General features: G+C 36.8%; 1 protein-coding gene across 1 annotated transcript in view; it reads left to right on the top strand.

Moving 5' to 3' along the window:
- Positions 1-12,054, top strand: part of LOC118187033 (excitatory amino acid transporter-like) — a 119,274-nt gene that overhangs the window by 90,353 nt on the left and 16,867 nt on the right. Inside the window, exon 7 of the mRNA XM_085824133.1 lies at positions 7,477-7,710. Within this exon, the coding sequence (XP_085680259.1) occupies positions 7,477-7,710 (234 nt within the window). The remainder of the gene's footprint in view (positions 1-7,476; positions 7,711-12,054) is intronic.

The following is a 12,054-nucleotide window of genomic DNA, read 5'->3' as shown; positions in this document are numbered from 1 at the left end:
TTTAATTGGATTAAAATATTACTTAAACTGAATATCGAATTAAAAATAGCATACCAATCATATCATAAACATCAACAATTAAAAGAATTAAAATATTACTGGAATTCAAATCCTTTAAATAAGTTTTATAGGATATAATTATTTAACATTAAAACATATGTGGCAATAAATATCTCGGCAATTTTCGAAAACAGTGTATTAATTTTTTTAATAAAAATTGAAGTATACAATTATAAAGTAAAAGAGAAATATGTACATACATTTTTTTAATGTTTAAACTGCCGTATATATGTTGATAAGTACCACAAAAAAATTGGAATTATTATTTAGTTATCAATGAAAAATATTTGAAAAAATTTGTAAAAAAATGTGAAAAATGTAATCGAAGGAATTCGAAGAGATGAATAATAAAATTTTAAAATGGCGCGGTAATGCACAAATATTCAAGAACCAATCAGGGAGCTGATTACAGCTCGTTAATGCATAAGTATTCTGTAACTAATCAGGGAGCTGATTACATTACAAATAGAATTAAAATTATTTAAATAATCATACTGTTGCGTGCGTACGGGTTCGTTATGAAATGAATGCACAAGTCCGATGCAAAATGAACAAAAATTTATTATTATCACAACAAAAATGCTTAAATCTTCTCAAGTTATCATGCAGTATTACAATACCTCACAGTAGTTATCTTTTAACTACTCAAATGTCCAATAGAACGTAATTCAAAACAGCTAAAGAAAGCTAATCCGCGAATTCGCTACAATCAACAAGAGCAGTTTTCTAAACAAAAACAAACTAAGCAACTCCTACAAACTGAGATGTTTTCCTCCTTTTATAAGATTTTAAAATCACGCGCTAGAATTTTCCAGTACTTTCTCGAAATCAAAAAGAGGTATTTATTTATTTAATGCGCGCGCTCTTGTATTTTCAATTTTCCGTCTTAGCTTTCTTTTAATATTCGTTACGCGCTGCACTGCGCGAGAAATAAAACCATTTAATTTATAATTGAACTAACATTAGCTTTTTAAATATCAAATTCGTAACACTGGCCCCTTCCCAAGGACTGCACGTCACGGGCAGTACAATCCCTGGACAGGAAGCTAAACTTACAACTGTGGCATAAACATTACATTACAATATCAAACAACATGAACAATAAATGCAATCACTAACTTAAACAAATCAAATGCTATCAAATACTAAATACAAAACAAATACTAAATGCAAATCAAATACTAAATGCAAATCAAATACTAAATACAAATCAAATCAAATACACATTTAAAAACAAAAAGGACCATGGTCTGATACTATTTACAATTATTTACATTATGTACTATGGCCATAGTAATGAGCTAACCTGTCGTAATGAGCGACTTTAGGTTTAGAGTTCGAAGACTTACGAATCCCAACCACAACGTCATTCAGCCTGTTTAGAACTGTGTGTGGTCCATCCCAAGGTGACTGTAATTTCGGACAAAGTCCTTTCCGTCGATTCGGATCCCACAACCACACCTTGTCTCCTTCTTGGAATTGATGTTCAGTAGCTCTTGTGTCGTAGCGGGTCTTCATCTTCTCCGTCGCCAAGTTGACTCGCTCTCGTGCAAAGTTGTGCATCACTTCAAACCGGGCCTGGAGATCTTGAATATATTCCTCAGACGATGAAGGAGCATCCGGAGAGCGACCAAACAAGAGATCACAAGGCAGACGAAGGTCACGACCGAAGAGCATCTGTGACGGGGAATAGCCGGTAGTCTCGTGGAGAGCAAGCCAGTAAAAACAGCGATAATTTCTTGTCCCAGTCCTGCTGGTTTCTGGAAACCACTAATGAGAGGTTTTTAAGGATGGTTCGATTGAACCTCTCTACCATGCCGTCCGACTGGGGATGTAACGGCATCGTCTGGGTTTTGTCAATGCCGAGTAGTTTGCATAGTTCTTTAATTACTACCGAGGTAAAATTCCTTCCCTGATCGGAATGTAACTGAAGAGGTACTCCGAACCTGGGAATCCAGTGCTGTATCATCACCTCAGCTACTGTAACAGCCTCTTGATCAGGAATAGGATACGCTTCAGGCCACTTGGTGAAGTAATCAATGACAACGAGTATGTATTTGTTGCCATCAGCAGTTCGTGGCAGAGGTCCCAAGATGTCAAAGGCGATACGTTTAAACGGCGCACCTACGTTGTAACGTTGCAGCTTGCCTCGGCTGCGTTTTCTCGGTCCTTTCCGACCTGCACAGGCATCGCAAGATCGGCACAACTTTTGCACGTCATCCTTTGCATTATTCCAGTAAAAGCGCTCACGAACTCTCTGTAAGGTCTTCATAATTCCAAAGTGACCTCCTGTAGGGCTGTTATGTAGTTCTTTAAGGACATCAGGAATCCGGGATCTTGGAAGTATCAGTTGCCATCGAAACGTCTTCCCATCGTCCGATTCGAATTTCCGGTATAAGACGCCGTTTCGAATGTGAAGTGAAACTCAGAGTGCCCAGTATTGTTTTGTTGTAGGACTACAGATAGAAATGTCCTGCCAAGTAGGTTTTCTGTTTGATGACTCCATTAAATCAATTATGGGTTTAAAGTCGCGGTCTTCCAGCTGGTCTTTCCTGACTTCATCATCACTCCACGGGTCTCGATCAGCCGATGTTGATGTTGTAATTTGTCTTGCGACCGGAGTCAGCAGCTCGTATTTCGCTTCCACCCTGGAACAATATCGGCAGCTTTCTGGGCAAGGTCGTCTAGACAGGGCGTCGGCGTTTCCGTGTGATGATCCCTTACGATGACGGATAGTGATGTCATATTTTTGGAGTCTCTGTATCCACCTGGCTATTTGACCCTCAGGATTCTTGAAATTTAAAAGCCAGGTCAATGGTGCATGATCGGTGCGGAGCAGGAATTTTCTGCCGTATAGATAGTGATGGAACTGTTCTACAGCTTTGACTATGGAGAGCAACTCTTTCCTGGTGACACAATAATTCCTCTCCGGTTTAGACAGGCACTTGCTCCAGTACGCCACTACACGTTCTTGGCCGTCTATTTCTTGGGACAAAACAGCACCAACACTTTCATTGCTCGCATCCGTGTCGAGAATAAATGGTCTGTCGAGCTGAGGATACGTCAGGATTGGAGCAGATGTTAAAGCATCCTTTAAGTTGTTAAATGCATCCTCGCATTCTTTTGTCCACAAGAACTTTTGCTTACTCTCTGTCAGCTTGTGAAGCGGTCTTGCGATGGAAGAAAAGTCCTTCACGAATCTCCTATAGTAGGTGCAAAGCCCTAGGAAGCTTCTCAGCTGATGGATATTTTCGGGACGTTTCCAGGATTTAACGGCTGACACCTTTTCAGGATCCGTGCACACACCTTCTGCAGAGTTGACATGTCCCAGGTAAGTCACTTCCTTTCGGAACAATTTGCATTTAGCGGGACTCAGCTTTATATTCGCTTCTTTCAGTTTCTGAAGCACCTTTCTAAGATTTTCTAGATGCTCTTCAAAACTCTTTCCGACGATGATGATATCGTCCATGTATATCAGACAGGCTTCATAGGAAAGACCTTTCAAAACAGTCTTCATGAGGCTTTCGAATGTTGCCGGCGATTTACACAGTCCAAACAGCATCACCTTGAATTGCCAAAACCCTTGTCCCGTAGTAAATGCCGTCTCTTCTCGGTCATGAGGGTGTATTTCTACCTGCCAATACCCACTCTTTAAATCAAGCGTTGAGAACTACTTGCTTCCAGAAAGAGTGTCTAGAATGTCGTCTTAGCAAACGGTAGACGCCTTGGATGTTGCTTGATCGGGGGATGATCGCCGGTGTCTATTCTATGTTGTGTCAAACTAGTTCGACCCACTTCAGAAGACGAGCGGGAGAAAACAACTTGAAGATCTTTAATAACGCGATCGGCAGCATTCTTCTCTTCATCGTTTAATTGCGCATTCTGAAGTAACTCTGATGTAATGCTTTCTGAAGACACGGATTCTTGGATGTTACTCTTTCTTTCAACGATGGTTACTGGAGTACATGTTGCAACCACTTCACCTTTCTTAATAACTCTCGCCTTCTCAGTTACATTGGCGACTCTCACCGGGATAACCGTTCTGGATAGGTCGACGAGTGTTGAGGCTACTAGTACTCCTTTTGGGCTATTACAGTTATCGTGATATTCTATGATGCCGTAGTGGAAATTTCTATTTTCGGCTATGGATCCAGGAAGTAAAAACTCGATTCTTGCGGGAATTGTGATATCATCTTGAGCTATAATTTTGTGGATAGATTTCACTCCATCATTAATTCCGAATAGGGCTATGTCCTCAGATGTAGAACGCAATTCGTTATTTTTAAAGTCCAAGGAAAAATTGTATTTCCTTAGAAAGTCCAATCCGAGTATGCAAGAATCAGTGATCTCTGCTACATATGCCGTGTGATGGTAAGCGGTACTTCCAAACGTGATGTTAACGTTTATTTTTCCATCGATGTCGATCTTCTCACCGGACACAGTCTGGAGGGTAACGCAGGGCGGCGTCCAGATAAGTTTGTTTCCCAGTTGTTGAGCCAAATCTTTTCGGATGATGCTAACGTTGGCTCCTGTATCTATCGTCATATTGCAAGAAACTCCATGAATATGTCCTATTATAAAAAGTCCGTTACTGCCGCCTCTCACTGCAGAAATCTGAAACGCTTTAAACTGGGGCTTTTCATTATCTGGCAACCTCCGCCCCGCGAGATGGCCACTAATTAGTTTCCCTGCTGTTTGTTAGGAGCGGTCTTAACATCCGTACCCTGGGGTATTCTGCAGTTTCGTCGTATGTGTCCTTCAGCACTGCAGTTCCAGCACTTAACGGTCAGTTTCTTCTCACCAATATTCCGTCTCAAGGCGTTCAGTTGTCTAGTTAAATCGTCTAGACGAGCGGTGACTTTATCCCCTGGCTCCTGGACTTGAGCAGCTCTGACTGGGTGGCGGTCTCGACGAGTGGCTTGCTGGGCTGCCTCGAATTTCATGGCGTACAAAAGCGCTTTTCAAATCTTTAACATCCGCCATTCGCAGTGCTTTCTGTATTTCAGGGTCCCGGATGCCATCGACGAAATATTGCAGCGACAGGATTTCCCTCGTTTCTCTCGGGCACTCCGTAAAGGAGAGGTGGGACAGCCTTTCAACATCCGTGGCGAGTTCCTGGAGTGATTCGGTGGGCTTCTGTTGACGGGATTTTAATTGCAGCCTGCTGTAGTCTTTTAAACATTTCTCGCCAAAGCGCAGCTCCAATGCGCCGGATAGAGCTTCGAAGTCAAGTCTTTGGTTTTCAGGAAGCGTCTGCAGGATATCCGCTGCGTCTGCTCTCAGCAAAGTGGCGAGATGACAGGCCTTAGTTTGGGAATCCCATCCATTCGCATCCGCCACTATAGAAAATTGTGTTTTATACACTTGCCAGGAGGTCTTCCCATCATAAGTGGATAACTTCAGAGAGGGACGAGCATGCATGGGTAAAAATTTAAAACCATCACTATTGTTCCCTGCCGTCGCTACGAATTTCTTTAAAATATCCACTTCTTTGGCTACTGCAGAAACCCTATCATCAATTTGTTGTTCGATTTGGTGTTGGACGGCACAAACTCTTCCTTCTATATGTTCTTTTACAGAAGAAACTCTTTCTTCTATTTCTTCTTTCATCGAAGAAACTCTTTCTTCAATTTGATCTTTTACGAAAGAAACTTTTTCTTCAATTTGTCCAACTTTATTTTCAACTGTGTCAATTCTGCCTTTCATAGCTTCAAATTTATTTTCTATTATGCAGGTAATTTCTCATTTCATTTCTTCTTGACCAGCTTCAACGGCTTTCATTTCGTCCTTAAAGGATTCCTGGCCCAATTTCATTTCCTCCCTAACAGATCTCATCTCTCCTTTAACGGAATCTTCCATCTTTTCCTGACCAGCATCCATCTTTTCTTTCATTTCTTCTTTAAATGCAGCAAAAGCACTGATGAGCTGTCTCAATTGCTCCTCCATCGCTCTTGTTATTGGCATTCAAATCCCACTTCTGACACCAAAAATTGTTGCGTGCGTACGGGTTCGTTATGAAATGAATGCACAAGTCCGATGCAAAATGAACAAAAATTTATTATTATCACAACAAAAATGCTTAAATCTTCTCAAATTATCATGCAGTATTACAATACCTCACAGTAGTTATCTTTTAACTACTCAAATGTCCAATAGAACGTAATTCGAAACAGCTAAAGAAAGCTAATCCGCGAATTCGCTACAATCAACAAGAGCAGTTTTCTAAACAACAACAAACTAAGCAACTACTACAAACTGAGATGTTTTCCTCCTTTTATAAGATTTTAAAATCACGCGCTAGAATTTTCCAGTACTTTCTCGAAATCAAAAAGAGATATTTATTTATTTAATTGCACGCGCTCTTGTATTTTCAATTTTCCGGCTTAGCTTTCTTTTAATATTCGTCACGCGCTGCACTGCGCGAGAAATAAAACCATTTAATTTATAATTGAACTAACATTAGCTTTTTAAATACCAAATTCGTAACACTACATAATAAAAGCATTTTTAAAAAAATGCAAAATTAAATTGTATTTTAATATTTAACAGCCATAAATAATGCTTAAAACATTAAATTAAATTTATAGATATTAAAACGAATTACTTTTAAAGTAAAGTGACGTCATTCATTACATCATCCACAACATAAAATTCCATAAAATATCATAAACAATAAAATTTTTATTTCAAATAAAAATGCAAAATTAAATTGATTTTTAATATTTAGAAGCCATAAATAATATTTAAAACACGTAATTTATGCATAATAAAACGCATTATTTTAAAAATAAAATGACAATAAAGTATCGGTTTCCATAAATAACTTGTCTAGCAATGGGTTTACCATAAGTCGTATCGCTGGCCAAAAAAAAAAAAAAAATCGCCAAAATCCGTGCAACCGTCTACCAAAGTAGCACCGAAACCGCTCAGCATTGCTAGTTCAAGCCGGGTTCGAAGTCTGGCTGTCAAGCTGACTGCACGGTTATTTTGTGGTTTTCTCCATGTATACTCGGAGATTCAGTAATGGAAGCCTTTTATCTTCCATTACTGAATCTCCGAGTATCGACTCAACATACTATCTTCACAACCATTACGCTTACGCCTTTCATTGTGATTGTTGTCTCTTCAGGGGTTTGGGAAGAAGAAACTATGTATACAGCCCGAATGTCAGTTCTGTTTATACGGTCTTGTGCTTTTATAATATCATTATGTCCTTTTACTGTTGTAAAAGTTGTTGTTTACTCGTCTTTTACTGGATGTTTGGTAGGATTTGATATGTTTTTATAAGATGTGGGAACGTGCAGATCATTTTCAAATATAAATTTAATGGTAACTGTTTCGCTTTATCCCATTTTGGTTTGCGAGAGGTTTCACACACAACCTCTTTTAACACCACTATTGTTTTTTTCTTTGTAGCTTATTGCCCATCGGAATGTTCTTCTGGATGTTTCGTGAAGGTTTAGAGTCTTCGGCGCCGGTAGAGCTACTAGGATACTTGGGGGCATACCTGGCTACGGGTCTCGGATGCATAGCCTTTCATCAGTTTGTTCTCCTGCCGCTGTTATACGTCATCATCGTGAGGAAAAACCCGATACCTTATCACATCAACCTCTTGCCCGCTATTCTCACGGCCTTCGGAACATCCTCCAGGTAAGTAACTGACTGCTTTACATTGTTCACACAATTTACTGAAGTTGCTTATTTATTAACAAAGTAGAGAAGCTAACAATAAAATTTTCCAAACGTAAAGTGGAAATCTTAGCTATAGTCAAAACTTTATCACTAAGTAGCCGCTATGCGGCCAGCCTTCGTCTAGCTTTTAAATGTACTTGAAAAATACCTAAAGAGAACAACAAGCATTAAATTAAAAAACTGCACAAGAATTTTACTCTGCAGAACAGCTTTATCCCAAAAACATCTCACTTCGCGAGAAGGCAAAAATATATAAAAACTCAAAATATCTGTATTAAAAATTACGAAGTAAATCTTAAACACTTATTTCCTCGAAAAAATTCCGGAAAGGATTAAGCATGATTTAATTGGCAATAATAAATGAAGGCGTTATCTTTGTTGTTGCGAAGCTAAGTTTCTCTAGATTGGCAACAAATCCACTAGTCTGCTGTTTCAAATGTAAACAATCAATGTCCGCCATAAAAAAAAGGCTTAGTGGCACTTAAACAACTTTTGATAATTCTAAAAATATTGCATACAGATTTACTAAAGGCATAAAAACCTTAACCGGAAGATAAAAACAACATAATTCAATCATTTTTAAAGCCAAAAATGAGCGAATTTACTAACGTATAAGAGTAAAAAAAACTGAGATCATTGAGCCGGGTAACAAAGATACAAATATATTTATATACGTTTATACGTTTGGTGCGGCCGATTGTAACCAAAATACGAGGTGCACATCTACATGTTATAGCAGTCCTATACACAAAATTTCAACGTTCTGAGGCTACTCGTTTTTGAGTTATGCAGTTATGCGAGATACATACGTACCTACAAACACCACGAAAAGTTCTCTTCAGAATTCCTTTTAAAGCAGTTTTATAATTTTTTTGGAGGAAAACAGTCATTTATTCTGTCCTTACGTACAGATGTCACGCAAAACCATTGTTAAATTGCATTCGATAGCGGTCAAAATGGATATTTTCGTTGAAATATGCTGCCTGAAACTTTTCTCGTTTACAATACTTCCTTTATACTTCGTACAAGGAAATAAAAATTAAATGTGCGTATGCGTATGGGTGCTTATCTGTGTGATAGCATTTTGTGTTAAAACTATGGCTAGAGGATACAACTAGTGAAACACTCAACCAGTTCATGGTCGTAGCTAACTCTCCTAAACAAATTTTAATTTCCGTATTAGGATTACACAAGGGGGACAACAGACCTATACTGTAACTGCTTGTATCCTCACGAAGGAGAGGCTGCAAGGAGTAACACATATTGCGTAATTCTCGAGTCAGAGCACAGCAAAATATACTTTCGACTTTCAAGAATCTGGTATTGTAGTCTTGCAAAACGTGGTCCAGAAATTTTCCTATCCTCACCTCCTTGCTTTGGGCGAAGTACGTAAGAAGTTTTGAAAGTAAAAATTCTGCTAAGAAGGAAAGGGTTAAGCTAGGAAGGCAGCCAGATTGAGAAAGTGTCAAAACTCTGAAAATAAATCTGGGTTACAAATACTTTCTAGAAAGTTTTTTTTTTTAATCAATTTTACTAAATAAGTTGAAAAACAAAAATTAATTAATTTTTAACAGGCGTTTTACTTTTTTTAATAGTTAATTTAAACTCGTTTGCTTAGTTAGCTTCTTTAGATGCGTCTACAGTACATGACAGGGTTATTTTGCATTAATTAGTTTTAAAATGGGTCTGGAAATTAAAGCACTTTTTAAATTTTGAAAGTCTACCTTTGTTGTCCATTTTTGTCGAGTCTTTTTCTTAAGTAGATATCTTAAAGCGGCTAATTTTTGCGTAATTTGAAATAAATTGTATGATACACATTAATGCTTCCAAGAAAACTTTATAAATTTTTAACATTTTTAGGTGGTTGCAATTTTTAACACCTTCAATATTAGTATTATTGGGTTGTCAGTTTCCTGCTTGAACATGAAAGAAACCTGTTAATTTTAATGTAGCAATAGTTCTTTGGTTCCTCATTTTAACTTGATTATGACCCCTTCCCAAAATCCTAAGTGAGTCATTTAGAAAACTAATCCGCATTATGTCACCTTATTAATCCTGTAATTCGGTAAGCTCTTGTCTAAAATTTAAACAAAGAAGCCAACACAATAAATACCTCTTATTGAAATGCGCATTCATATCCAGTTTTATGCCAGTAGCTTGCAGCTGAGTGATCAAAGTGCCGGAGAGTAAGCACTAATCTGAACGTCGAAAGGTACATATTAGAGATGTGGACTCTGAAAATTGGAATTATGCATAATATTTGTCATTACGTACGCTCCTTTCCGATTTGACAACGTCTACTGCTCCCATTTGTGTAATTACTTTTTTTTTTATTTCGTTATGCGAACTGCGCATAACTTGCACCGAGAACGATAATTGCGAACGCATCAAACCCCTATGTAATGAAAATCAATCTAAATCCGATACAAGCGATTTTCAGAAGCCAATTAAAATGTGTTGAGAAGACCTCCTCCTTAATAACAACTGTTCCTAAAAGAAGTTGAAAAACTTTTAAGTAAAAAAATTATGGAACCTCTTCATACTGATATTGAATTTCTGCATTTTCTTCATATGAATTTCTTCATATTCTCCTTCATACTGGCAAAGTTAAAGCTGGCACTCTCAAAGTTAAATTATACAGCGTTGTTGATCATAGAAAAATTGAAGATAAATTCAGTAAAGAACATATACCCTATCATACTTACCTACACAATTCTATAAAACCGTTGGAGTCATTATTAAAGACTTAACCAATGATCTGACTGAAAACGAAGACTTGCAGCTCAAGACATTTCAGCTTTCTTTTGAGAATCAGAAAGTACTCTTAACCAGAGAACAGGAACTCCATTACGTAGCTGACATGATGTCTGCCTTACACGGATTAAAGCCCCTGCCTCCAGAAGCTATTTATTATCACTAAGCTAAATAAGTTTACAGTGGCATACAAGGCCTTCAAGAACACAAGGATATAAGTAACATAGTCATTAATAAACCCTAAAGAAACCATGTTACAAGTAGTACCTATAGCATTCAAACCATAAACCGAGTATACTTTCATAATTTGTACTGAAAATACGAAATACTTTCAAAACTGAGTCCAACAAATTTAAATAAAAACTATGGTACAAACAAACGAAATATCCATTACTGTATTATACACAATTAATTTCAGTTAGATTCACAATATCAAGAAGAACCATTTAATTTAGTAAAAATGCATAGAGATAAACTAAGACAATAATAAACTGCCAAATAAAATTTCTTCATAGGAATTCAGAATTAAGAACCAATAACTTTGATAACTGAACAATATTATCATAAAATACACTGAACCTGAGATATTACTACGATACAAATCATAAATTTGGTTTTAAAACAAACCCACTCCAGGTAATGTAAAAACTCTACATCAGGTTTGCTGGCAACGCGATAGAAATACAGTACAAGAATAGTGCCAACATAAAGATATGAAAAATTTCAAATTCAAAAACCAAATGCATTCAAAAATAATTCAAAGAAAATTATTATAAAATACTGCCTTAAATGCACATTTTACAATAGAGAACTCAAGTAAAACCAATCAAATTCACAAAAACAGGTCAACTATTCAATTCAGAAAAGTGCAAAAAGGTATACAAAATAAGTATTCTAGATTAGGTTTGCTGGCATCGCTAAGACAAATGCAATACTAGAAAAATGCCGACATAAAATTTTACAGAATTTCAAAATTAAATACAAAATGCATTCAAGATTAAAGCAAAGAAAATTAATATAAAATAACTATCATGAATGCAAATTTTTATAATAGAATGCACAATTAATGCCTATCAAATTCACCAAATCAATTAAAAAAGAATGCATTAAAGTACGCAAAATAATTAAAATTGTCACAAAAATTTTCTCTTAAATTTAATTCACAATTGCAAAACTGAACAAAATAATCAATATATATATATGATTAAGAACGATTTCAGTACCATACAACAAATAGTATGTGCGTCACAAATAAAACCGACTATTTGTACAATATAAGAAGGCTACAAGTAACCGTTACAATTTATAAGAACATAGATGCATTCAATGCCAGATACGTCTGCTCTACGTAAAACCATTTCTAATTTTAAATCAGTAACCTAAGTAGTGGAAACAACAAAACTGAACAATAATAAGCATCAAACACAATAAGATAAACAATTACCATTATGCAGTAAAAATCTAACAGTCGCTGAAAGCCAATTACTCACTTCCAATAGAGACGATCTGAGAGAATTATTCACAGAAAAATTTATTTCCTGATAGAAA

This window comes from Stegodyphus dumicola, chromosome 1 (genome assembly GCF_044657685.1).
Source record: "Stegodyphus dumicola isolate Sdum_Otavi_A_Nest chromosome 1, ASM4465768v1".
NCBI classification, from domain to species: Eukaryota; Metazoa; Arthropoda; class Arachnida; order Araneae; family Eresidae; genus Stegodyphus; species Stegodyphus dumicola.
Note: the sequence above shows the minus strand (reverse complement) of the source record. Positions and strands in the feature narration are given on the sequence as shown.